General features: G+C 56.6%; 1 protein-coding gene across 10 annotated transcripts in view; it reads right to left on the bottom strand.

The window, feature by feature from the left end:
- Nucleotides 1–6,454: 6,454 nt before the first annotated feature.
- The window catches only part of ANKS1A (ankyrin repeat and sterile alpha motif domain containing 1A), a 194,096-nt gene continuing 172,823 nt past the window's right edge, over nt 6,455–27,727 (bottom strand). For 5 of the 10 annotated variants that reach the window (XM_045543541.1, XM_045543539.1, XM_045543546.1 and 2 more), the window contains 10 exons: nt 20,914–21,012; nt 20,010–20,162; nt 19,735–19,842; nt 18,308–18,472; nt 16,815–16,940; nt 16,395–16,466; nt 16,111–16,197; nt 15,322–15,459; nt 10,687–10,857; nt 9,796–10,406 (listed from right to left, as the gene is read on the bottom strand). In XM_045543541.1, the coding sequence (XP_045399497.1) occupies nt 10,215–10,406; nt 10,687–10,857; nt 15,322–15,459; nt 16,111–16,197; nt 16,395–16,466; nt 16,815–16,940; nt 18,308–18,472; nt 19,735–19,842; nt 20,010–20,162; nt 20,914–21,012 (1,311 nt within the window). In that variant the 3' untranslated portion in view covers nt 9,796–10,214. Of the gene's footprint in view, nt 8,876–9,632; nt 9,763–9,795; nt 10,407–10,686; nt 10,858–15,321; nt 15,460–16,110; nt 16,198–16,394; nt 16,467–16,814; nt 16,941–18,307; nt 18,473–19,734; nt 19,843–20,009; nt 20,163–20,913; nt 21,013–27,727 lie in introns of those variants that run through there. The other 5 variants (XM_045543540.1, XM_045543545.1, XM_045543544.1 and 2 more) reach the window with 3 other exon arrangements.

Raw genomic sequence — 27,727 nt, 5'->3', positions numbered from 1 at the left:
TCTACAAAAAATAGAAAAAATTAGCTGGGAGTGGTGGCACGCACATGTGGTCCCAGCTACTCAGGAGTCTGAGGCAGGAGGATCGGTTGAGCCCAGGAGTTTGAAGCTATAATGAGCTATGATGCACTCTAGCCCTGGCAACAGAGCTCAACCCTGTCTCAGAAAAAAAAAAAAAAATAGGAAAAAAAGAAAAAAAGCAGATTCAAAGTAGACAGGGAAAAAAAAAAAAAGAGCTTAGAACACTCTATATGTTAACTCTATAGTTACAGGTGTTTGGTTTTTCTTTCCGAGAGAGTTTGAGGAAAGACCATTGAGCTCTGACTTTTCCTTGATGTAATTTGCCCATCAGTTTAAAAATGTGTGTAAGAATGGGAGATATTACGTAGCTGGCTGGAGTCCCAGAAAACCTGGCATGCCTTAATGTTTGAAAATCCCATTCCATTTCTTGTTAATTTCTTGAGAGCAAAGAAAATCCTATAAATCCTGTAAGAGAATGTCAAGAGTTTGGACTAGTGTTTTAGACCTTGGCAACTTCCCTAGTGGCTTTTAATTAGCCGTCCAGTCGTTCTCACCATTTAGGATGTTTTTGCTCTTGGAAGATTTCCAGAAACAAGCAAGGGAAAAGCACTAAATAATTTACACATGCATATAACCAAACCAAAATGGAACCAAAATCAGAGTCCTCACAATAATGTTAGCACAGGCATGCAGATTAAACAAAATATCAAATTAGGTATACAGAAAGAACCAAAAGTAAATTCACCAGAAAAGACATGCTTCAGAGACACAGTGTAAATTCTGTAGAAACCAGGACATTTGTCCTTATACCAGATAGCTCTTGCCAGCAAAGACAAAAGTTTTACCATCCAGGAGAGATTTAAGGTCCTTTTTTAAAGCCAGACATATAACTGAAACAAATCTCAAATAAAGTAAAACACAACTCAATAAAGGAAGAGAGTCTGAGAATCCTAGAGCAGATTCACCAGGGCAGCGACTGGGACTCACAGACATGGAGAACACGAAGGGCTTGGGCAGCCCTGCACACGACTCCAGGGGCCGCTGAGTCTTCCAAAGTGAGCTCGCCTCAGTCCCACTGCTGACGCCACCTATGTCAGCCTCAGCAACAGAGGCTCTAACAGAAGACGGTACATATTCAGGGATGGGGCACTGGGGTGGGAATATGTGTGCCAGAGGAAACTATGTGTATTCAAGGAGGTAATGGGAGACAAAAGTTTTTAAAGGAAAAATGAGGATTATGTAATTGTTTTGAAATAATCACCCTTGGCTACAAGGCTTAGTAACAAGGGTGGTGCCAGTCTGGGGTTGGACAGTCAGGTGCTGAACAGATGTCCTCGCAAAAGTATTTTTTTATGTAAGGTTGCAATGGCCTTTGTGCAAGGTTGTGGTTCTGCAGTCTTTTGTAATAGTTTTTATTATCAGGCATTTATGCATGAGAACCCTTTCTTCATAGCCTTCCCTGGCTCTATTTGTCATGTTTTTTTTTTCTTCTTCTTCTTTAAAACACAAGTGACTCTATTTTAAATCTGATAAATTTCACAGGGTTCATCTGGTTTGGGGTTTGCTCAGCTTGCTGAATCTTTAGGTTTGTTTGATGCTAAATTTTGTGAGTTTTCCGGCATTATTTCTTTGAGTGCTTTATTAGCCCCACTCTTTTCCCCCTCTCCTGGGACTTTGTTGACACAAATGCTAGATCTTGGGTTACAGTCCCAGAGATCCCTGACACTGTTCATTCTTTTCAGCCTATTTTCTGTTTTTCAGACTGGGTAATTTCTATTCTATTTTCCAGTTTGTACATTTTCTTTTTCTCTTCCACTCTACTCGAGCCCATCTACCGAGCTTTTTGTGTTGGTTATTGTATTTTTCAGTTCTAAAATTTCCATTAGATTCTTAATATCTTTTCTATGCTCAGACTTTCAGTTTTTTCATGTGCTTCAAGTATGTTCATAATTGTTGAAACACTTTTACCATGGCTGCCTTAAAATTTTTGTCAGATAATTCTAACACCTTTGTCATCTTGGTGTTGATGTCTGTTGATTGCCTTTTAAATTTTAGGTTGAGATTTTTCTGGTTTTTGGTATGAAAAAGTTTCTATTGAAACTTGGACATTTTTGTTTTATGTTCTGAGACTCGATCTTATTTATACCTTCTGTTTTAGCTGATTTTGACTCTACTCCAGCAAGGGAGGGGGAAACATCACCTCATTATTACCAGATGGGGGTCAAAGTCCAGCTTCCTCACCCGGCCTCCACTGACACCTGCAGTGGGAGGCTGCTTATTACTGCTGGGTTGCGTGGGTGGGGGAGTGTCAGCGCCCCTGTGAGTCCCACTGGCTCCCAGCTGGGAGCAGCCACATCACCACTGGGTGATGGCGAACGTCCGACTCTCCGTTAGGCCGCCCCGACACCATCTCAGTGGCAAGTGCTGGGCACCTCACTGCAGCCTGGGAAGGGTAAAAGTCTAGGTTCCAAACTGGGCCTCTGCTGGCGTGGGTGGGCCACAGGATTTTCTGTGCTGTTTGGCTAGAGTAGAGCAGTTATTGTCCAAAAGTTTCTGTCTTGCTAGGCTGTTCCTTTCCTGGTCCTTTGACTTGGGAAAGTAGGTTTTTGTTTGGGCTTCTGTCCGTGCCCATCGGTGTTTCCACTAGGGGCTTTAACTGTGCTTGGAAAAATACATCTGCTTGATCTTCCTGGATGTAGATGTTACAGTTTACTTTTGACAGCTATTATCAAGTTGTCCTTGTTACATGTCCTTGTTATTTCTTGATTGTTTCCTTTTCATAATGGTGCATTTTGCTATGCAGAAATGTTTGGTTTGTCATACATATATATCTTTTTTAAAAGAAGTGTATTCAGGCCAGGCACAGTGGCTCATGCCTGTAATCCTAGCACTTTGGCAAGCCGAGGCAGGAGGATGGCTTGAGGCCAGGAGTTTGAGACCAGCCTGAGCCAAAGCGAGACCCCATCTCTACAAAAAACAGAAAAAATTAGCTGGGTGTGGTGTCGCATGCCTGTAGTCCCAGCTACTCAGGAGGCTGAGGCAGGAGGATCACTTGAGCTCAGGAGTCTGAGGTTGCTGTGAGCTATGATGATACCACTGCACTCTAGCCTGGGTGACAGAGTGAAACTGTCTGAAAAAAAAAAAAAAATGGATTCAGAGTTTTATAACATGTTTTGAAAGGCCTTTCTCATACCATGCTTATGAGAAAAAATGTCTCCACTTCTAGTTTTGAGTAGCCTTGAGGTTTCTGTTTTACATTTAAATATGTGAGCCATATGGACTTTATTTTGGCATAAGTAGGAACAGGAATCTCCCTGCACCCCCTCACCCCTTGGCTACCCAGTTGTCCCAGCTCCATTTAGTGGGTAATAAATATTTTATGGTATTGGGAAATTCTTTTTATTTGGTAAATACTTGTTTATAATAGTGTTCCTAACAGCTGAGTCCTGAAAAAAGAAGTTTCAGGGTCCTAGAGGCTGTGTAGAGCAAGGAATGGTTCAAATCTCTGCTTTCCTTTGCTGTTGACAACTGGTGCCGTGTGAGCCACAGTTTGAACTACATGTCATACTGCATGTCTGCCTGTCCCTGTCTGTGGGACTTGCGTGGGACCTGGATGCCCTCTGGGTTTAGGAAGCCAGGGGTGGCCATGGCTAACTCGAGGGTGTTTTGTGCTGCCTCGGAAGGTGCTCCAGTTTGCAAAGTTCTTCCTCCTCAGTAGCCTGGTCACTGCTGAGGGTGATCTATGTCAACCTGCAATAGTGATGGCCCAGCTACCTGGGAGCCTGGACCAGAGCATCTGTGAAGGCAGCGGGGGTGGGGTGGGGCTGAAAAGATGTGGGGGAGTGTGACAGAAACAAGCCCCCGAAGGGGTAGAGAGAGGAGCACGTGGAAGAGGGCAGGGAGGTGAGCTCACCCTCCACTCTATGATCAGTGCTCCCTGCCTCCAGGTCCTGAGGCCACCAGCGTGTACCCCCACTATCTAAAGAGAGCTGGAGGGAGATGGAGAATGGTTCGGGGGTAGAGCCACGTGGACGGACGCAGTGCTGTCGAGCGCGTCCCATCCACCCCTCCTTCGTCTTTCCATTCTCCCTTCCCTATAGCTCTGCTTTCCACGTGGCCTGGTGCAGTGCTGCCTGTGGCTCAGAACAGCAAGCCCGGGTGCCCAGTGCGAACTGGTCTGTGTCTCCCCATCTGTCGGCCCCCGGGGCACCATCAGCACTGCATTCTTGGGGTTGACCAGAGTAAGAGGTTCATGTGTCAGGTGGCGCCAAAAGGGATTATGACAGTGGCACTATATCCTGGTACCCTGTTCTAGTAGAGCAGTGACACTAGTTATAACCAGACCTTTCTCTTCTGGCCACCATGTTTCTTCTGCCTAGGAAAGCATGCCCCAGCCAGAGGGGCAACGGGGTGTGAAGATGATGGACCCCTTCGTCTGGAATGTGAGGCCCTCCATGACCGGGCTTCAGTCTGCTTTCCCAGTTTGAATGTAGTGTGGCCTAAGAAGCCCTAATTGGGAGTAACAAGCTGGGTTTTTAGCTCGCTGGCCAACAGAAAATCATTTTCCTTGTCTGGGCCTTGTTTTCTTCACCAATAAACTGAGTATTGGACTAGATCAGTGATCTTCTTTTTTAAAGCCCTTTTAAAAAGTGGAAGATTTCACAGAAACTCATGAATAGGAGTGCTCACTGCCGGGCAGGTGGGGTTGAAGCAGCCCTGGGAGCAGGGGCTCTCGCTGCTGCAGCTGCTGGGCCAGAGGGCCCCAAGGTCCCTCCCGCTGGCCCTGGGCCCTTCTCTATGAGTAGAGGTGATAGCACCTGCCCAGAGAGGTGTGGGGCTAAGGAGACGCTGCTGGTAAAGCTTCTAGCCAAGTTCGGAACACAGGTGCTCCACCGATGAAGGAGCTACTGTTACCTGTGCCTTTCCAAATTCTCCCCTTTAAATCCCAGCTCAGTATCCACCCCCTCCTTTCCCCGCCACCCAGTCCTGTGGGAACACCTTGCCCCCTTCGTCCCTACCACGGCGCGGTTTCAGTGCGGCTTCAGGCTGCTAGCTAGTTGTTTATGTCCAGAACTTAAGCTCCACAATCACAGCTTTAGACCCCCCGTGCTGCCTGGTACACAGATGTCCAATAAACGTCTGTGGACTGACACAGCCAGACCACGATGCAGAGATGGACATGTGGCAATACTCAAACGCGGCTCTTGCTTGGTGTTCACAGCAACGTGTCCCCAAAGAGAGGAAGGTGAATAGCCGGGCCCCTGCACCTGAACAGGGTGAACTGTAACTGCTGCGGGGGCAAGAGAAGCAGAATTCCCAGACTGTCATCCCAGCCGAACAGAGCAGGACGCTCATTGCCAACCCAGAACTAGCCTGTGGCCACGCTTCTGCCTGAAAACAGTCAACACTTTCCAATTCACAGACTCCAAAAAATAAGGGTGGTTTTATGTTGCTTCTCATTTATTAATTCGGTCTGCTCTAAGTTGTACAGTTATGAAAATAATAAAACCAAAGCTGGAAGCCCAAGAATATTTACACTCTCTGTGTAGTGAGGTCAGTCTATGTTGTTGCACAGATTGGTTATGTTTGGTACCTTAAGATGTTTATAATTCAGACAAAATCAGACAGATTAACAATTATATGTACAGTAAAACAAAAGGGGAAGTCATTCAAGTATCAAAATACAGAGACAAAGATTAAATAACATTTTTATTACAATTCAGTCCCGTTGCCACACCATTAGCAACAATACTTTTGTGAACTGCATTCTACAGGCCTGGGCATCTCAAAACAGACCAAGTTCAGACTGGTTTTCTATTGTCTTGACGACAACTGCAGCTATGCTTGCTGCCTGCTCAAACCCAAGGCTTCTGAAGGAGCTGCCCCTGGTAGGGAAGGCTGGCGGCCGCAGAGGGATGCGGAACATTGCAAATGCAGAGCCTGTCAGGACGGTCCTGCCGCACAGAGCAGCTGGCGAGCAGAAGAGGAGAGGACAGCGAGGAGCCTGTGGCCAGGGATGGGTACGAACCCATTTTAAGTTTCCCACCGAAACGGGCTCCTTCACAGTTCAGACACGCAGCAACAGGGCTTGCCACACTGCATGACCTGCACTTAGAGAAGTGCAAAATTAGGGGCTTTTCCGCTTGAAGCCTGTCCTTAAAGTTACAATAACCTTTCTAGGGAAGGGAAAGTACCTGCCCCAGAGGAGGAGTAGAAAAGAAAGATCCACTTTCCTTTCTTGAGTATTCAGAAATAAACCAATCTTAAAACAAAACCCAGAGCCAGAGTAGACTAGCCAAGGCTTGCCAAAATGAAAACACCCTGAATAAATAAAGAAGATATAGCAGCTTCAAGGGGAAGAAACACCTATGTATGATCTAAAAACAAAAGACAGCTTGAGCAACTCATCGTAGTGTCTGTACAGCTTTGTTTAGGGGGAAGAAGGCATCAGCACAGGTGCGGCCGCAGAGGCAGCACAACCTACTCTAGATCTTTAGCTTTCCTGGTCAGCTTCTGGAAGAAAGCAGGGGCTGAATACTGTACAGTGTTAGCTCACAGGAATCCTCACAGGCCCTGAAAGAAGCAGGAAATGAAATAAAACTTGAAGGGGTCGAGGTCCTAGTTCAGTACCAAGACGCGGAGCACAACCTGCCTCCACCACAGGAGCGCTGGACGCTCAGCAGACAGACAGCCCACAGGCCCAGCCTGACCACCGGGGCTGTGAATGTGCCCAAGAGTACTCTCTCTGCACACACACCAACAAAGAACTTAAACTCATAACCTTTGCTGGGAAAGAGCAGTGCTGCTGAAGCCTGGAATATTCACCCTGAGACCAGAATGAACCGTGCCAGGGAGGCAGGAGGCCTGCTGAAGTACCCGTGGGGAGACGCTCCTCTCTGCTCCCTACCCTGGGAGGTACTAGGCGCGCAGCTGGCCTGGCTTTGCCTCGCAACACCACAGGAAGTAGCTCCTTCCTTTCTGCTACGGTCCAGGAGGAAGAACACAACCCGTTACCTTCAAAAGCAAAGCAAGCCAGCAGGAAGCTTCAGGCAGTGGTGCACTAGGATGCTAGCCTCCCTGAAGGCCACACTGGAGTAGAGTCAATGGACTGTCACCTTTTCCACACCTACCCAGAGATGAGCCTAGCAGCTGAGAATATAACAATCAAACCAATAATTCAGAGAATCAAAACGAGCCCTAATCACACAGACCTGATTAGACAAATCACAAATTGGCAAGTAGCAATCTTAGCTGACCTACCCATTAATGCCCAAAACAAAGCTGCTTGTTCTCTCTGGCGCACCTCATGCAGTGTGTCACCAGAGAGGCTGCGGGCCACCCGCCCAGGGCAGTGCTCTCAGAGACCGAGGAGAGGCCTGGAGCTCCCGGCGCCAGATGTCACGGCACCAGAAACTGCCCCTCGTCTCCATTTGGCCACTGGACCTTCACATTCGGAAGCCCAGGAACGGACTGGAAGCCTTTGCTTTTGCCCAGGTGCCTCCAAGGCTGTGTTCCTAGCTGAGGAGCTGCCCAGCTCTGCGCAGGGACAAGAAGTTGGGCAGTTCGTGAAGAACAGCAACTAGCCTGGCTGAATTTGGAGAGCAGACTGTCACCAGCCCACTAGATTTTGCCCCGAGCCTGCTCCTTTCAACTCACCCACAGGCCGCTGCCTGCTCTTCAGCCCTGCGGGGCCACGCCAGGCTCCCACCCTGAGAACAGGGGCTGCACACACCGGCCTTCTGACCAGTTTCAGTTTCCCTGTCCTCTGACCCCATGGCCACTTGTCTAAAGACTGGCAGTTTAACCTAGAGGTTTGAGCCAAGTGTTAAAAGTTCATTTTATAAAAAGATTGTTTTCTATTAAAAAAAAACATGTTCTGAATAAGTCACTTCTCGAGCCTTCGGAGCTCCAGTCTCCTCTGCCAGAGGCCTGGAGTGCTTCTCTGCAGCCAGGGCAGGGCTCACTCTGCAAGACCTGGTGGTGGCAGGCCCGGCCGCGCAGCTGAAAGGGGGTCCTACGGGCAGCGGAGGGGCCCGGGTCTTCTCAGCTGCAGGTGAGGCGGCGGCGGCGGTGGGAGGAGCCTGTGCTCCCCACGGCTATGTTCCCGCAGCACAGTGTGGTTCCTCAGTGGCTCAGCTTGGCAGAAGCAAACAACGGGGGAGGAAAGGGTTAACCGAAGGGCCTGCATAAAGTGCAGGAAACTGAAAGGAAACACAGAGCAGGGCAGAAGGTGCTCACAGCCTCCCCTGAGCACCCACCACCTGCTCTGAGCACCCGCAGCCACCGCCCACCGCTGCCGCTGGCCCAGCGAGTCCGCGCAGGGAAGGCACAAGGACAGGCAGGCAGGCCCCGCCCTGGTTTAGCAACTTGGGTTTCAGCTCCAAAATAATTGCCATAACTTCTGGCTTTTCCTCTGGACTATGCTACACGTGCACTGCTTCCTACGGGAAGTGCTTCCTTCCTGTCTCCTGGGTCTAAACTGATTTGCCCGCATGAGAGAATGCGGGGCTTCTCCAAAGCCTCCACTCCACCCTCCCAGCTGCTAAGCTGCGGGCGGGGGACAGACGGCATGGCCTCTCCTCTCAGAGCAGGCGGGAGGCTGAGGCAGGCCGAGCAGGGAAGGGCTGACTATCTCTGACCCCGCACCGTGGAGAAGGATCAGCTCCTGGAGACAGTGGAAGTTGCTTGGCGCAGGTCCCTGTCCTCAGGCAGCTGTTCTGAGGGAAGAAGGTGCATCGTGCACACAGGGCACAGGCCTTCCTCCTCGGCGAGCTAGGAGCCAGGCCCGGGGCTTCCAGACTTTGTGACTCAACGGCGAAGACACGAGGGACCAGCCACATGTATGCCACCCCATCCCCTGGAATGGAAGGCCCATCGGGACTGAGAGAGCTGCCGAGTGGAGCCAGCCTGTGGCTGTCCAGATGCTCAGAGCCCCACACTTTGGCGTCGGCACGTGCCCAAGGGCCTGGCGCGAGCCTCGGGCCCTCACAGAAAGCAGTCTGTCCCTGGTCAAGCCACGTCACTGAGCTCAGGGTCTCACAAGGCCTGACCACGAGAGTGAGGCCAGCACCGCAGAGCAGCAGAGGAGGGCGGGGCGGGGCTGCAGGCCAGCTGTGGGCATAGCGCTGGGGGGTTCTGGCACTGGGTGGTCACAGTGGTTGGTTGTGTCAGCAAAGGTGAAACAGACAGTTAGCTCTTGGCGGTGGCACCCAGCCGTGGCTGAGTACAAGAGACAGGAGAAGGGACCGCAGGGCCCGGCCCACTCAGGGAGTTATCAGTGGTGCCGTCTGGACTCTGCTCGAAGACTTCCCTACCCTCAGGATTCACAGTGCCTGCCGCAGGGGCTTCCTGGATGCCACTGGGCCCCTAGCCCTCTTGGTGCCCACCTCAAAGGCAACTCACCCCCCCAAGCCGTCCTCAGCCCAAGGGGGAGAATTCACAGTGTTCAGTGGAGTTAGGTATGAGAGCTACGAGTGCAGCGTCTAGAGCTGCTGCCAGGAGCAGAGCGGGTCCCAGCGGAGGTGGGGCCCTGGCGCCAGCAGCTGGAAGGAGAGAGTTGAGGACAGCAGAAGGACTGGGTGGCAAAGGCACAGTGAGACTAGTGGAGACAGGGAGTGGGTTGTTTTAGAAGATAGTGGTCTCATACTTGGTGCTGAGGCTCCGCTTAGAGTCTGGTTTTGGGTCCACAACCCAGGAGACACTGGCATGGGACTGGGCATCTTGGTCCGTATCGGGCGGTTCCAGCTGCCAACAGGGAACAGTGAGAGTCAGGGGGGCTGTGCGCCAGGGCAGGAGGCGAGCAGGGCCCAGCACGCCCCTCCGCCCCAGGCAGCGCCAGAGCCCACATGCTTATTCCTCCTCAGCCAAGAGCAGGCCCCTGGGGGTGGGGACTGTCACCCTCCCTGGAGCTTCTTGGGAGGCCACCCAGGGATTTCTCGGGGCTGCTCAGTTAAGGGAAACTTGCCCTTCCTGAGCCTCCTGCTCTGAGCCCCAAACTGGCCAGGGTGGGCGGGAAGGGGGTTTGAGGCTTAGACACTCCAAGCCTCGGGTCCCTCTGTTGGGGCCAGGGAGCTCGCCCTGAGGCAAGACAACAGGTGGCCCACACCTCTGGAGAGAGGACACATGACAGAAAAACAGAGAGGGCTGAAGCACACAGGGGAAGGGCAGAGGGCATCTCAGGAGAGGAGATAAGAATGTCACGCAGGCAGAGGCAGAGGCCACCAGAGTCTAAGAACGCTCACGGTCACTTCAGGGAGACTGACACACAAGACAGCAGGAGGCGTAAAGACCTTGACTCCAGGACTAACAGACGGCAGCGGTAGGTAGGAAGGACGGTGGGTGGTGCAGGTGTGACAGTGACAACAGCGACTATCAGGGGGCAGCGGCACCTGGGGTGCGAAGCAAAGCAGACACAGACACAGGGACGACACGGTTACCGGGAGCTGCCTGTGGCCCGCTCTCCGCAGCCCCTCAACAAGGGGGGGACAGAGGAGCGGCCGCCCGACCAGGGGGGGCCCGGGCAGCGTGGGGGAGCTAGTTAGGTTTGCCCCTGAGGGGCCGGCTGCCTGAAAGAGGGGCAAGACCCTCCTCGTCTTGGAGGCTTCCACCCCAAGCCATCCAATCCCAGGGCCAGGGAGGTGGGCAATCTTGGCGACTGGGGCCACGTACTGCGGATTTCCTCATGCCGACCCGAGGCTTAGGCACCGGTTTGGAAGATTTTGTTTCAATCATCTCAACTGCAGACGCCCCCATCGGCCTGGACTTCTGGGCCTGCAGGGCCAACTGATAGGCCACCTCAAATGCCTGTCCCAGCGTCAGGATGATCTCGTAGGTCAGATTCTGGGAGGAACAGACCAGCACGCGTGAGCCTGTGAGGCGCAGGAACAGCTTCATCCCTTCTCTCCTGTCCCCACACCCCACCCTGAGCACTGGCACAGACGACATCCGGACAGGAAACAAGAGAACACTAGTTTTGAAAACACAAATCTGTTCCAACACAATTGGTACCGTGAGGAACAATTCAAGCAAAACACATTTGGTCTCCTTACGATTTCGTCTGACAGAAACACTAGGTAGATGCAGAAACTGCTGCCAGCTGAGCCAAGTCCCCTGACGGTACACACCTCCCCACAGCTCCCCCAGCTCCCCACAGCTGCCCCAGCTCCCCACACCTGCCCACAACTGCCCCAGCTCCCCACAGCTGCCCACAGCTGCCCCAGCTCCCCACACCTGCCCACAGCTCCCCACAGCTGCCCCAGCTCCCCACACCTCCCCACAGCTGCCCACAGCTCCCCACAGCTGCCCACACCTCCCCACAGCTGCCCACACCTCCCCACAGCTGCCCACAGCTGCCCACACCTCCCCACAGCTGCCCACACCTCCCCACAGCTGCCCACACCTCCCCACAGCTGCCCACACCTCCCCACAGCTCCCCACAGCTGCCCACACCTCCCCACAGCTGCCCACAGCTCCCCACACCTGCCCACAACTGCCCCAGCTCCCCACAGCTCCCCACAACTGCCCCAGCTCCCGACACCTCCCCACAGCTGCCCACAGCTGCCCCAGCTCCCCACACCTCCCCACAGCTGCCCACAGCTGCCCACAGCTGCCCACACCTCCCCACAGCTGCCCACACCTCCCCACAGCTGCCCACACCTCCCCACACCTCCCCACAGCTCCCCACAGCTGCCCACAGCTGCCCACACCTCCCCACAGCTGCCCACACCTCCCCACAGCTGCCCACACCTCCCCACAGCTGCCCACAGCTCCCCACAGCTGCCCACACCTCCCCACAGCTGCCCACAGCTCCCCACAGCTGCCCACACCTCCCCACACCTCCCCACAGCTGCCCACAGCTCCCCACAGCTGCCCACAGCTGCCCACACCTCCCCACAGCTGCCCACAGCTCCCCACACCTCCCCACAGCTGCCCACACCTCCCCACAGCTCCCCACAGCTGCCCACAGCTCCCCACACCTCCCCACAGCTGCCCACACCTCCCCACAGCTGCCCACAGCTCCCCACACCTCCCCACAGCTGCCCACAGCTCCCCACAGCTCCCCACAGCTGCCCACAGCTCCCCACAGCTCCCCCCACCTCCCCACAGCTGCCCACAGCTCCCCACACCTGCCCACAGCTGCCCACAGCTGCCCACACCTCCCCACAGCTGCCCACAGCTTCCCACAGCTCCCCACAGCTGCCCACACCTCCCCACAGCTGCCCACAGCTGCCCACAGCTGCCCACACCTCCCCACAGCTGCCACACCTCCCCACAGCTGCCCACACCTCCCCACAGCTGCCACAACTCCCCACAGCTGCCCACACCTCCCCACAGCTGCCCACAGCTCCCCACAGCTGCCCACAGCTGCCCACACCTCCCCACAGCTGCCCACAGCTCCCCACACCTCCCCACAGCTGCCCACAGCTCCCCACAGCTCCCCACAGCTGCCCACAGCTCCCCACAGCTCCCCCCACCTCCCCACAGCTGCCCACACCTCCCCACAGCTGCCCACAGCTCCCCACACCTGCCCACAGCTGCCCACAGCTGCCCACACCTCCCCACAGCTGCCCACAGCTTCCCACAGCTCCCCACAGCTGCCCACACCTCCCCACAGCTGCCCACACCTCCCCACAGCTGCCACAACTCCCCACAGCTGCCCACAGCTCCCCACAGCTGCCACACCTCCCCACAGCTGCCCACAGCTCCCCACACCTCCCCACAGCTGCCCACAGCTCCCCACAGCTGCCCACAGCTCCCCACAGCTCCCCACAGCTCCCCCCACCTCCCCACAGCTGCCCACACCTCCCCACAGCTGCCCACAGCTCCCCACACCTGCCCACAGCTGCCCACAGCTGCCCACACCTCCCCACAGCTGCCCACAGCTTCCCACAGCTCCCCACAGCTGCCCACACCTCCCCACAGCTGCCCACAGCTGCCCACAGCTGCCCACACCTCCCCACAGCTGCCACAACTCCCCACAGCTGCCCACAGCTCCCCACAGCTGCCACACCTCCCCACAGCTGCCCACAGCTGCCCACAGCTCCCCACACCTCCCCACAGCTGCCACACCTCCCCACAGCTGCCCACACCTCCCCACAGCTGCCACACCTCCCCACAGCTGCCCACACCTCCCCACAGCTGCCACACCTCCCCACAGCTCCCCACAGCTGCCCACAGCTCCCCACACCTCCCCACAGCTGCCACACCTCCCCACAGCTGCCCACACCTCCCCACAGCTGCCCACAACTGCCCCAGCTCCCCACAGCTCCCCCAGCTCCCCCCAGCTCCCCACAGCTGCCCACACCTCCCCACAGCTGCCCCAGCTCCCCACAGCTCCCCACAGCTGCCCACACCTCCCCACAGCTCCCCACAGCTGCCCACAACTGCCCCAGCTCCCCACAGCTCCCCCAGCTCCCCCCAGCTCCCCACAGCTGCCCACACCTCCCCACAGCTGCCCCAGCTCCCCACAGCTGCCCACACCTCCCCACAGCTGCCCACACCTCCCCACACCTGCCCACAGCTGCCCACAGCTGCCCACACCTCCCCACAGCTGCCCACACCTCCCCACAGCTCCCCACAGCTGCCCACACCTCCCCACAGCTGCCACACCTCCCCACAGCTGCCCACACCTCCCCACAGCTGCCCACAACTGCCCCAGCTCCCCACAGCTCCCCCAGCTCCCCCCAGCTCCCCACAGCTGCCCACACCTCCCCACAGCTGCCACAGCTCCCCACAGCTCCCCACAGCTGCCCACACCTCCCCACAGCTGCCCACAGCTCCCCACAGCTGCCCACAGCTCCCCACACCTCCCCACAGCTGCCCACAGCTCCCCACAACTGCCCCAGCTCCCCACAGCTCCCCACAGCTGCCCCAGCTCCCAGCAGCACAGAGCTGCGACCCTCCCATGCCACCCCTCCGTGCATGTGTCCCTCCTGTCCGCCCACTTGCTGTTGCTCCTCCTGTTCTGTCCTTTCTCCCCCTCCAGGTCCTTGTCCTTTCCTCACACACGGGCTGGTGGCAGGGCAGGCGCGCGCTCTGGGAGCCGAGTGCAGGGCTTTCCGAGACAGCGTGCCATGCTCACTGGAGCATTTAGGTATTTCTTGACCATTTTATGAATAAAATGGTGCTATTGCTTTTATTAAGTTCCTATCTTTTATTTTTAATGTATCACTGACAAAGTTTGTGAGTGTTGTGTCCCTCACTCATTTCTCGATAAACCTATGGCCTTCGCCATGTGGTTCTAGCTAGCAGGTGGTCACCAGGCACATACATGTGTCACAGCAGAAAGGACTCTGTGGAGCACAGGACTGCCACCAGCTCTGAGAGCTGTGCAGCCCCACGAGGGCGGCCATACCGTATTGCCCTTAGGACAGATGAGAAAACAGGCAGCAGTGACATTTCAAGGTCACACAGCTAGCAAGTGGCAGAGCCAGGAATATCTGATGCCACAGCCCAGGTTCCTGAGCCCCGCTGGCCCAAGCAAGTGGGGGCTGGGCTGTATAAGGTGCTGGGGGTGCAGGGAACGCCCAGAGCTATGTTCCAAGAGCCACAGAGATTCTGGAAACAGCTATTTTCCTTGAGGGCAGCAGGGACCTGGACACACTGGCTTGCCTGTGGGGTGAGGAGACGGCCTAGGGCCACCGCTGGGCCTTATCTCAGGGCAGAGGGAATCCCTGCCGAGTGGGCTTTCGTCTCTCCCACTCCCGTCCACCCCCGGGGGCAGCTGAGTGAGCATGAACTCGCCTCAGCCCGGCGGCACCCAGGGTCTAGCTTCAGCAGAAATCTGAGGGAAAAAGACCTCCTGCCAAGGAGGCCCTGCTGCCCCTAAGAGGGACGTAGAAGGCATTTCAGGGAAACTCTGGGCTGAAGGTTTGGGGAACTGGCGTGGTAGGGTTGACAAACAGAAAGCCATGGAAGACAAAGGCCTTGCCTTACCTAAGAAACACTCAACTAAAGCTGGAAAGCAGGGCGTGGTGGCACGCACCTGCAGTCCCAGCTACTTGGGAGGCTGAGGCAGGAGGATCGCCTGAGCCCAGGAGTTTGAGGTCAGCCTGGGCAACATAGCGAGGCCTCATCTCTATAAACAAATAACTAACTAACTAAATAAATAAATAAAAGCTAGAACCCCCTGTCACTAGCACCCTGGACCGACCCGCCACCTGCACCCCGCTTCAGTCTCATCGCTGTGTGAGGGGCTGGCCCGGGAGCTGCTAGGCTTTGTTCACAAGCCACACGACTGCCAAGCGCCAGCCAGGGGCTGGGACGCACTGCATCTGTGCCCCACCCGCCCGGGACCCCACCCACCACGTCCACTGTGCTGAACACGTGGCAATAGTGGTGGCTGGTCTGCAGGTCCTTGGTGATGTAGGCAAAGGTACAGAGGTCTTCTGGGTCCTGGGCCGCACAGGAAATGTTCCGGATCTCGTGCTCAGCGATGACGTTCTGCTGGGGAAAGGAGTGTTCTGGAATCCCTGGCACGCTCGGGCGTGCCTGTGGCACCACCCACCCTTTCACTGTCGCAGTCTTTGTCTCAGCCTATGGCATTGGCCTAACCCACACTGCCTCTTCTCACTTCTGTTTGGTGGAGGTGGGGGCAGTGTCTAACCTTGCCTGATTTAGCTTTGGGGTCTCCACCCTTGACGTGGCAGCTAAGCAGTGAAATGTTCGCCTCCAACCGCGTGCTCCCCAGCCCCTCCCACCTTCCTCCCAGGGTGGGGCAGGGGAAGGGTCTCAGGAAGGTGGGGTCCCAGGCAGCGGAGCAAGGGGCCAGTCCTTTGCTCACTGAGGGACTCACACCACGGAAGGCCTGTGAACAGCCAAGGTGGCCAGTGGAGCCCCCACCGAGGAAGGTAACAGCCGTTGTCTCAGCAGGGGCGGGGGCTGGTGGCCGGCACCCAGCAATGAGGTTATGCAGGCAGATGAGAGATAAGCACCTGGGCGAGGTGGTGGAAACAGGAAGTAATAAAAGGGGACCAGGGACCCTCTAGGGAGATAAGGAATGAGCAAAGGCACCGGGTTGCTCGCCCTGGAGCCCTGTGGCTCTGACAGGGAGATGGGTCCCTCTCCCATCAACAGTCCTTATGAGAAACACACCTTATTGGAGGCATCAATGAACTTGACACCTTTGTATGTGATGGACAGGATGATGGTGGGGATCTTCTTCATGTGTTCAGTTGACTTCTGCAGGAAAGAAGGGGTGGCCCTGTGAATGCCCCTTCTCAGGGCTAGGCCTCCTGGGATTCCACAGACCCGGCCTCCCTCCATTCGGACGTGGTGTGGCAGGGCCTGGGCAGCTGCCGCTGGGGCTCCCATCTGCTGCTTTCTGTGCCAGCCAGCCCCCCACAGCACGCTCCACTCCCCCCATTCAGCCAACATACCCGCATCTTGGCACAGGCGTCTTGCGTGGATTCTGTCCCTCGCAGATCTTTGATCAGCATGGAGCCCAGATACTGTGGGAGCGAGCAGGGGTCGGGCTTAGGAGCCCTGCATTATCGTGCAGGGGTGACCCAACCAATTTGGGACTGTCTCATGATCAGGTGGTTACCTCTCCCAGTGATCCTCCCAGCTGGAGAGGCCCTGCATCTTCCTCTCTGGCTAAGCCCAACAGAGGCCTCCCCTAGCCCCCGTCCCCTTCGCTGCTGAGAATGGCTGAAGAGTAGGGAACAGCGTCCGTCCGAGCCCTGGGCCTGGGACTGCAGAGGGTCGGAGAGTCTGCCGGGATTCAGGGCTGCAGGGGCCCAGTGGGAAGGGCAGGGAGCAGGGAGGCTGGCTGTGCTGGGAGTGCAGGAGCAACTCACATTGGCCTCGTAACCGCAGGACTCAAAGATGAGTTTCTCTGGCTGGTGTTGCCAACTCTGCACGGGGGCATAGGGCGCAGCCAGACTGGGGGGCCGAAGGGTCAGCTTGGCCTCGTGGTGCTCTTCCTGCAGAACACCCGCAGTTGGTCATTGCTTGTTTGCGCCAGAGGAGCTCACAGGCTCACCGTCTGGTTCTAGCACCCAGGGGTGAAGAAGCCAGTGACAACGAGTTCCACGGGCAGGTGGGGAGGGCAGGGGCAGACAGGCAGTTCAAACGCACTGCAGTCGGGGGGAGGCGCTGCTGATGCCGAGGAGCAGAGAAGCAGGCCCCACCAAGAGCAGGCTCCGTCCGCAAGGCTCTGTGGGGTCTGAGGTGAGGCTCAGAGGTGGCAGGAGGGGCCCGAAGGACACAGCAGCAGGAGCCAGGCCCTGCGGCCTCTCTACTCAAGGGCCTCGGACAGTCCTCACAGCAGGAGTCAGGGATGCGCCCGGGCTAGGGGTGCATTATTAAATGGCTCCTTCTGGCAGGAGTTGGGGGGCTCTGCTGTCCCGGTGGGATGCTGGGGGTCTGTACTCATGGCTGATAGAAGGAATGCAGAGGAAGGAAAGATTCGGGAAACACTGAAGACTTCTGTTCCCAGCAACGTGCAAAGAGCCTCTCAGTACAGAGCAACTAGAACTGCTGGACAATGTGTTTTTAAAATCTTTTAAAATTCATGGTTGTGCTTGTGGAGAGGTAAAGGAAGTCCCCAGAGGCCAGAAATGAGAAGTGTGAGTTAGAGAAACAAGCAGAAGTTCACCCTGAGGGGCATGAGGGACACCTGCCAAGCCTGTGTCTGACAGGCCAAGATGGGGACAAGGGACAAGGCCAGGGTCTGTGCAGGGCAGGAGGCAGGACAGGCAGGTCGTGAGTAAATCTGGGATCCCTGAAAGCAACACCCTGCGAAGGCGAGCTAGGAAAGGGAGAGGGAGTCAGCCCTGGGCAGGGGCTGGAGGTGGTGCCACGGAGCGTGGGGGGCTCAGCTGCGCCCACCCCAGGGCTGTGGACATGGAACAGGAAGGACAAGTCTGATCTGGGCTGCAGTTGGGCTGGGCAGGCAGAAGAGAAGGCTGTGGGTCTATGTGGCGGGAGAGAAGGCAGTTCTGGGGAGCCAGCCGGGTAAGGAGGCCGGAGAGCACCGAGGGCTGTGGGGCCAGCAGGGACCTGCGGGGCTGGATGGGGCAGGCTGCAGTCGGAGAGCAGACGGTGGATCCGAACTTCTGAGGGAGGGTGGTCCAGGCCACACCCACAATGCCCACGGCTGAAGTGAGCTGTGCATCCAGGCTCCAGGAGGCCTGGGGGCTGGGTGGGGACCAGGGGAGCGGGCTGGTGTCTGCCTCCCAACCCCATGCCAGTCCGACTGTGCTCGGGCATAGGGGCAGCAGATGGCCCTGGGAGCCCCTGTCCTGCCCAGAGAACGAGGTGGACCCTGGCCGCAGTCCCTCCTGCCCACCTGAATCCTGAAGCGTTCTGCTCGAGAGGGTGCTGCAGGGTCGTGAAAGCTGTCATGGCGCCTCCTGCCAGTGTCCCCGGGAGGCAACAGCAGGTCTGCTGACCGCCCTGTGCAGGAATCGTTCTGGCTCAGGGGGGATGATGTCTGCGAGAGCAAGTCTTGGCACTGTAGGGGGAGAAATCCAGGTAGAACCCACAACCCATCAGCCCAGCCCCTGGGCGGTACGTGTCAGCAGGTCCCACGCAGCCGTGCAGGGAGACAGAAGTGGCAGGGAGTGAGGAGCCAACAGCACGGAGGCGTCAGGCCAGTGGCGGTGCAGGCAGCCGGCCCGGCCTGGTGACAGTGGAAACAGCCAGATCCCTCCTGGAGCCCAGGGAGCCCTGAGAACCCATCCTGGGGGGCAGCTAGCTGTCCCCTGTATCCGTCCCCTCTACTAGTGCCCTCCGCCCAGGCCTAGAGCCACAGGGAGAAAGGAATGGTTATAGGGCAGGGGAGCCACTTGTACATTTATCAGAGATAAAATCATGTCACAATGTGTCGCAGGCCTCTCTGCATGACCAAATCCAAATGCTTTCCTGAGGAAGAGCTTAGTCCTGCCAGTCGGTGCCCTGAGGCCACCGTCTCATAGGAACACTATCCAGGCTCCTCGGTTTTCACACTTGAATGTCAGCTGTGTGTTCCCAGAGCAAGACTGGCCCCCAGCTCCCCTCTGGAAAAGGACAAAACAGTGTGTACTTTCTGCGGCTGCTGGGGAACTAAATGGCACGAGGCTGGCAGGAGCCCGGTGCACCGCCAGGGCTTGCAGGGAGCGGCGGCTCTTGCCGCCATCCCGGTAGAGGGGGACAGCTCTCCCTGACCTGAGAGCTCTCACCCATTTTTGCAGGCAGGGATCACCCAGCTTGAGCAACACAGCACCCGGGAGGTTTTTAACATGCAGGCTCTCTCAGCTGCCCCACCCCAGGAATTCTGATTCAGAAGACTTAGGGTGGGGCCCGAAGGCTGGGCGTCCTCGCCATGTGTTCCAAGGGTTGTCTCGGGTTCACGCCGGCTGCCCGAAGTGGGGACTCCTCAAACCACCGGCCCTCCTGCCCCCGAGCTCTGCCCCGGGTGCAGAGCTGAGTTTAACACCCAGACACAGCCCTAGCTAGGCCTGGGATCTGTGTACGTTTTCCTACTTTCCCCACATTTTATTTTCTACTTGAGCCACCTCCATCTCAAGCTTCTTTGAATGTAAATGGTGGCATGTAATTTACAGGCAACCGGCAGACCACCTGGGCCTAGGGGCCGACTTGGGCCCAACAATAAGAGAGGGGAGGGGCTGTTTTCCCCTATTCCACAGAGGTCACGCTGTCTCTGAAGACTCCTCACGAATTCTATTTAATTCCTAAAAATACAAAGAAGAAACATTTTTTCCCTCCCCAACTCACTCTGAGCTGGGAAAACCTCGGGGGCTTCTGGGGCGGCTCCTCGTACGGCCTGTCTGCCAGGGAGGCGATGATGCGCTTGCGATGGCCCAGCAGGTGGACCTTGAGGACCTGCACGGGGAAGAGGGGGGCAGAGGGGGGCAGAGGGGAGAAGTCAGGTGGCCGACGGGCCCACAGCCCCCTCGAGCCCCTGGACCTCCCCGACGGGCCAGCTGTGACTGAGGGAAGCTCCCACTGCAGGAGGGGCCGGGCCAGGCCCGAGCAGAGGCTGGACTCACGTTGACGAGCTCCAGCTCCCAGAGGTTCTTCACGGTGTCGATGGAGCTGTAGCCGCTGGACAGGAAGGAGTGGACGTAGTCCTGCAGCCCCAGCGAGTCCAGCCAGGAGGGCACCGAAGGCGGGCTGTTCCCGTCATAGCCCAGAGCCTTCACCTGTGGGGCAAGGAGGGAGGTGGGACTGATATTTCGGCACCCCCAGGATGAGGACCCCAGGAGCCCTGCAGACCTGGGGTCCTTGGCACCTTTCAGTCCCTCCCTTCATACACCCTCTCTGTCAGTGTTCTGGCTCAGCCCCGTCTGGGAGGTGGGAGCTGCTGGAGCAGCCCTGGTCTGGGGACAATGGCCCTCGCAGTAAGGCCAGGTGGGGAGCAGGGTCTGCGGAAGGCCTCCACCCTGTGCTCTGACCAGGTCATGGGCCTGCAGGGACAAGAAAATGGTGTGTGCCTGTGAGCCCAGGTGCTTCCCAAGCTCTGGGCGAGTGAAGGGACAAGGGGACACTGGGCTCAGCACCAGCAGTCGAGGCGAGAGGCTCAGCCTACCAGCTTCTGGCTCCCCAGGGAAGACTGCCGTCCCGCCTGGAGGGCCTGCTGCCAGAGAGCAGTAGGGCGGGCTTGAGTGAGGAAGGAGAGACCCGCCCCCCTGCCGTGAGCACCAGGCTCCTGAGCCAGGCAGATCCCAGGAACCACCCTTGTGAGCCCTGCAAGGTGCTCACTGGCCCAAGTGCCCTGCTGACCCTCCAGAGGCCTTAGGAGTCAGCCAGGAAGCAACAGGGGCTCCTAGGATGAGGGGCAGACCCCCTGCCACGATCAGCACGCGCCGGAGCCAGCTCGCTCCCTGTTCTCAGTCCCGGCCGTGCTGGGGAACGGCCCTGGCTCTGGCACAGGCCGAGGCTGCCGGTGGTCACCTTGGGCAGGGAGCGTGCGGCCTGCAGCAGCTTCCGCCGGTGCTGTGGGTCGCTGATGCCGATCTCCCGCAGGTCCTGCTCTTCCATCACGTTAGACCCCTGAGAGCAGAAGGAAGGACATCAGGTCGGCCTTTCAGGGCCTCACACCAAATTCTTCCCCTTCGCCACGGCACCGAGGGTGCGGAGACAAATCTGCCTGGACTGCCCACTGCCCGCCGGGTGGCTCCCAGGGAGCTGGGGCAGTGCATGCCCAGGCTCGGCCGCACGCCCCGGCCCACCCGAGTGTACATGCATCTCTCTGGGGAGCAGGTTCCACGACCACCCAAGATGAAGAACCGGTTGGTGGATTACTCCTCAGGTTCCTCATAGATGTGATTTTCTCATTCCAAGGCTGTCACAACCACCTCTGGAAGGCAGCTGGTGACAGAGGCAGGTCCCCAAAGAGCCAGCCTCACCCCAAGGAGGAAAGAAGCCTCAAGGGGGAAATTCTGTTGGCCAAAGGCTTCCCTGGCCTGGGGAGAAGGTGGGTTAGAGCAGAGCCCAATTTGGGCAGTTGTCGCCACCCTCCACTGGCCCTGCCGGAGCAGCTGAGGGTGGGGAGGTGCACGGAGTCCCCACTGCACGGCGCTGAGCTCGATGGGGACGATGGAGGAGGCTGGCTGGCGTTGGCCGGGTGCTTGCTTACTGCGTGCCAGAGACCTTTCCCACGGACTCTCTCGCTTCACGCTCACAACCCTGCGCGTTAGGGTCTCTTTTAATTCTTGTTTTACAGATGAGGAAACTGAGGCACGCTGAGGTCAGAAATTTCCTGAGGTCACATATCTAGGGTGGAGCTAAGATTGCGAACCTAGGCAGCCCACTCCTCACTCCCCTCCTGGCACCTGTGAGGGTCTCTCACTACTCACATAGTCATGAGACAGGTATTTCCATTTTTTTCTTTTTTTAAAAAATGGAATAAGCTGCTAAGGAGACAGGTATTTTCAGAGTAAACTTAGAAACACACAGTATGGCATAGGATACAAAACACACGGGTTTGCCCTGCCCTTCAGCCACAGAGCCCCTCCCAGAGGCCACTGCTGCCACTTCCTGGACGTCCCCGGAGTCCAGCTGGGCACGCGGATGCCTGCGCAGCCCATCTCACACAAATGCGACTCCTGCCCACGCTGCTGGGCACCCTGTTCTTCCACTCGACGTACGCAGGAGGCTGTGCCACACCAGCATATGAGGCTGCACGATCACCTGGGTCAGGGGTGCAGCACAGCTTATCTGACCAGCTCCCACACTGGGCGCCTCACCTGGGTTAGGGGTGCAGCACAGCTTATCTGACCAGCTCCCACACTGGACGCCTCACTTGGGTTATGGGTGCAGCACAGCTTATCTGACCAGCTCCCACACTGGGCGCTTCACTTGGGTTAGGGGTGCAGCACAGCTTATCTGACCAGCTCCCACACTGGGCGCCTCACCTGGGTCAGGGGTGCAGCACAGCTTATCTGACCAGCTCCCACACTGGGCGCCTCACTTGGGTTAGGGGTGCAGCACAGCTTATCTGACCAGCTCCCACACTGGACGCCTCACCTGGGTCAGGGGTGCAGCACAGCTTATCTGACCAGCTCCCACACTGGGCGCCTCACTTGGGTTATGGGTGCAGCACAGCTTATCTGACCAGCTCCCACACTGGGCGCCTCACTTGGGTTAGGGGTGCAGCACAGCTTATCTGACCATCTCCCACACTGGACGCCTCACTTGGGTTAGGGGTGCAGCACAGCTTATCTGACCAGCTCCCACACTGGGCGCCTCACTTGGGTTAGGGGTGCAGCACAGCTTATCTGACCAGCTCCCACTCTGGACGCCTCACTTGGGTTATGGGTGCAGCACAGCTTATCTGACCAGCTCCCACACTGGGCGCCTCACTTGGGTTATGGGTGCAGCACAGCTTATCTGACCAGCTCCCACACTGGGCGCCTCACCTGGGTCAGGGGTGCAGCACAGCTTATCTGACCAGCTCCCACACTGGGCGCCTCACCTGGGTCAGGGGTACAGCACAGCTTATCTGACCAGCTCCCACACTGGGCGCCTCACCTGGGTCAGGGGTGCAGCACAGCTTATCTGACCAGTTCCCACACTGGGCGCCTGCTCCGCTGTTGCAAACGGTGCTGCAGGAACTCCCGGCCCCGAATGCGCGTCATTGCTAGGCCGCTTCCTCAAAAGGTGTAGGAATTCAAAGTTCTGACAGGTGTTTCTGCTGCCCTCAGTGATGCCAGTGCTAGATCCCCACACTGTCGCCAACGCTGCGGAGAAACAGTCTATGACCGCAGTTTCAACCTGCACGTTTTTTTTCTTTTTTTCGAGACAGAGTCTCACTATTGGCCAGGGTAGAGTGCAGTGGCATCATCATAGCTCATTGTGGCCTCAAACTCCTGGGCTCAAGTGATCCTCCTGCCTCAGCCTCCTGAGTAGGCTAACGCGTGTGCCACCACAGCTGGCTAATTTTTCCATTTTCTTGTAAAGATGGGGTCTCCCTACGTTGCTCAGGTGTGAGCCACCTGTAACCCTAGCCGCAGGCTGCGTATTTCTCGTCAGAGTCAAGTCGTCTCGCCCAGAGGTGAGGCTGGGCGTCTTCACACTCTATCATCAAGCATCTGCGCGGCACCTCCCCACCCCACGCACTGGACACGCGCCATGCCATTTGGTAACGGAGACTGCTGTCATCCCCACCACACAGCTGAGGAACCTGAGGCCCTGCGCGCGTCGGTCACCTGCTGAGGTCACACACTAAAGTACCTGAGGAGCCGGATGCAGCCCCAAGGCTACTCGCGCATCCCTGCTGCCGCACGCGGGGACAGCTGAGCACCTTCGGCAGGAACGACCTGCTCACGCTCCTCGAGTGCTTTTCTGTGGAGTTGCTGGTCGTTTCTGTATGGACGTGTAGGAGTTCTTTCTATAGTAAGAAAACTAACCTTTTATCTGTAGCATGAATTGGACATTTGCTTTTCCAGTTTGTCCTTTATCTTTTGACTTTCTATGTTACCTTTATTCATACAGCAATTTAATTTTTATATCTGAACGTGCCCAGTTTTTCTTATAGAGCTTTGCAGTTTTGTCAGGCTTAGAGAGATTTTCCCTCTCCAAGATTATTTTTAAAATTCTTCTACATTTTTTCCTGTGATTTTAGTTTCCTTTTTTACAATTAAATCTTTAATCCACCTGGAATTGATTTTGAAGTAAAGTTTAAGAGTCAGGATCCAGACTATTTTTTCCAGGCAACGAGCTGTCCATTTCTTGAACGAGCTGCCTTTTCCCCACCAATCTGGAATCACCTCTGAGGTGCCTGAAATTCCGGTGTGTGTCTGGGCTGCTTTCTGGGCCTTTTCTATTTAGGTGGGTATTACTTTACACGTGGGAAAGCTAAGGAACTCAGGCCAGCCCGTGCAAACCATTACCTGGTGGCCCCCTCTGTAGCAGAACTGCAGTGACTGCTGGCCTCAGGGGCCTCCCCAGAGCCTGTGCACAGTGACATGAACCGTCCCACAGAGGACACTGCCAGCCTTAAGCTCCAGAGCCCCAAAGCCAGGCTGCAGGCACACCCCTCGCTGGGCATGAGGGAGGCCTGGGCACCACTCCAGGTCTGAGGCCAGCTCCTGAGTCACCCCCAAACCCAGAGGTCACCACACAGTTCCTGCAGTCACCCTGGGACAAATGTAGTGTCTGCTCATGGGGGAGGCAGGGGAGGCAGCCACCTGCCAGGCGCTCTACCTGATGAGGACACCTGAGTGAGAGGACTGATCTGAACCAACCTCGAACCTCCAAGAGGGACTGAACGTCCGAGAACAGCACCCCAGTCATTTCTGGAACTCCTACTGGAACCCCAACATTCACTCATAAACCCTCCCAGCTTTTAGGGTAATACGAATGCCAAGCTGAAGGCTGACAACCAGGAAAACCAGATCCAACTGGAGACAGGCCCTTCGTTAGCCAGACACCAGTAAATAGGAGTGGGAGCCGTACGCAGCTTTGAGCAAACAGAGGGGAATGGAAACAAAACAAAGGTATGACAGAAAATAAAAGCAACAGTTGCCAGAGCATGTCCCAGGTGCAGTCCAGGGTCCTCCCAATTCCTGAACTGGCCATAGGTCGTTCTGTGGGATTAGTCTGTTTGGTGACTACCTAGTGCTACAGACCCGCAAAGGGTAAGAAAACCACACCCTCTTTACTGAGGGAGAAAGGGACCATGGCCTTTCAGAAACCTCTTCACAAAAAGGGTCACAGGTAAAAAAGGGACTTTCTACTTTACCTTCCACCACACTAACTTTACGGAGAGCTCACTATATATGCAAGGCCCTGTTCTGAGTTCTTAGTGAGTTAATAATTAGAAAGCTAATAAAGTAAAATAGTCCATTGGCCTAAGCATTTCAGTTAATAGAGATTTTCTTAGTTTTTAAAAAAGCCTCAGGCTGGGTGCGGTAGCTCAGGCCTGTAATCCTGGCACTCTGGGAGGCTGAGGCGGGAGGATCACTTGAAGTCAGGAGTTCGAGACCAGCCTGAGCAAGAGCGAGACCCCGTCTCTACTAAAAATAGAAAAATTAGCTGGGCATGGTGGCGCATGCCTGTAGTCCCAGCTACTCGGGAGGCTGAGGCAGGAGGATCACTTGAGCCCAGGAGCTTGAGGTTGCTGTGAGCTAGGCTGACACCACAGCACTCTAGCCCGGGCGACAGAGCATGACTCTGTCTGAAAAAATAAATAAATAAATAAAAATAAAAAATAAAAAAAGCCTCACACCTCTAAGTGAAATCTAAAACACATAACGAGTCTTCAGGCCTGGCCTGGTTTGGGCCAGTCCCTGAGGAAGTGGAGACGGGGGTAGGTGTTTCTACTGCTCCCCACTTTGCAGATAAGAAAAAAGCTCTGCAAGTGGCAGAGCCAGGATGGCACCCTGGTGGCTGCCTCCTGAGCCTGTGTTCTTGGCCACAGCCTGCTTTTGAGAGCTCGAGGGGAGAGGGTGGCAAGAAGTGGGTCTCAGGGTCACTGAGCTCTGGGCATAACAAGAATACCTGGGGCACCCTCTGCTGGGCTTTGTTGGGGAGGTGACATGGGACCTGTTCCAGGCTCCCAACAAAGATGTGAGCCAGCAATGCTGGGTCCCAACCACGTCCCGGCACTGGGCTGGGGGCTTTACATTCACCTGAAAAAATACTCCCCCTAAGCCTTTGTGATAGGAATCACCTGCATTATACAGAAAGAAACTGAGGCTCAGAGAGCTACCTTGACTTATCCAAAGTCACAGAGCTAGTAAGTGGCAAAGGGACTGTTAACCCCCATCTGACAAACTCCCAAGTCATGGGCCAGGGTCCCCCTACTAGGTCTAAGACAAGCGCGAAGCGTGGACGGCGCAGGCAGCAGCTGCCCGGGAACAGGAGCGAGGTGTCCGCCGCAGGTCGGGGGGCACAGCCCCGCCTGAGGGTGCGACCAACGCTGCCTCACCTCCTGCAGAACCACATCACGTGGCGTCTTGAACAAATGTCCCTCCCATGGAAGTCCCCTCCCCTCTACCTCTGGGGGAAGGGACAATGTTTCTTTTTAACTGTGCAGAATCCAATTCATAAGCTGAGTGGGTCTCTGGAGACATATCGCTGCTCATTTTGGAGGCGAGGGGATGGGAAAGCCAAGGCCTGCAGTGAGGGAGGCAGGGGCAGGACGTGGGCCCAGGCCCGAGCCACGGCCGGCCCGGCCTGCGAGCTCAGTGAGGGGCAGGGCGGGTCCGCTGTGCGTGATGGGTGCCCACATGGTCCCACTCGGCGGGTACTGGGGTCCTTCCTGGGTCAGGCGCGCTGGAGAAGGGTCTGCTGTGGCAGCTGTAACTAGTTTTACTTTCCACTGGCTCAATCCACTGGAGCGTTTTCTCCTTTGTACCAGCATCTGTCCCAGGGCTCTACCCACGGGTAGCTTGAACCGTGCCCTGGGGGGCGGGGGCGCAGGCGAGAACTGGCTAGAGGGGAGGGGTACTGCAGGACCCTCACTCCCTTCCGCTCTGCTTGCTCCGGCTCTCCAGGGCTCTGAGTATCTTCCGAGCCTCCTGACCGTGTGACTCAGGGAGAAGGAAAATGTCCGTCTCCCTGAAGGCATCTCACTCAACATTCTGCTTAACTGCAGGTAGGGTCTTCGTTCAACAAACAGTGACAAAGGTCTGGAAGGGGAACCTCTGGGAGTGGTAGATGACAAACAGGGCTGTTCGGCGTTACTTGCTGAGGGTCACAAGGCTGTCCCGGCCCAGCCTCAGCCTCCGTCTCCCGCGGCACTGGTTGGCCCCCAGCGCCGGGCCCTGTTGGCGGGGCAGGGCAACGAGCAGGGCTGCGGGAGGCTGCACAAGGGCAGAGGCTTCTGTCTGTCCGCTGCTTCCCTCCTGCCGAGCCTGGCGCGCTCTCTGGAGGCTACAGCAACTCCATCTTGGATGCTAATCCACCGTGTTAACTTGCAATTAGCCCCTGTTCTGGGAGTACCTACTGTTGCCGGAAGTCCTGCCCTCAGGCAGACTCACTTAACACTCTTGCCTTTCTCTGAGGGTCCACCCCGATTGCCCCCCAACTCCTTCCCTGGGGCACGTAAGGCCTGGGGCTGCCGGGCAGTGGTGCAGGGGTCCACAGTCCCACCTCGCAGCCACTGGACGTGGCTTCTGTCCCTAAGCCCCTACCACATGTTTCTTGCTAAAGAACTGGATATGGCAGCCCCTTCGGTCGCCTCTCAGCTTCCTCAGACTTTGGGGTAGGTGGGCACAGACCTGCTCACCGTGGAGCACTGTCCATGCTCAGTGGCTCTGCT

This window comes from Lemur catta, chromosome 2 (assembly GCF_020740605.2).
Source record: "Lemur catta isolate mLemCat1 chromosome 2, mLemCat1.pri, whole genome shotgun sequence".
Lineage (NCBI taxonomy): Eukaryota > Metazoa > Chordata > Mammalia > Primates > Lemuridae > Lemur > Lemur catta.
This window is presented reverse-complemented; position numbering and strand designations above follow the sequence as displayed.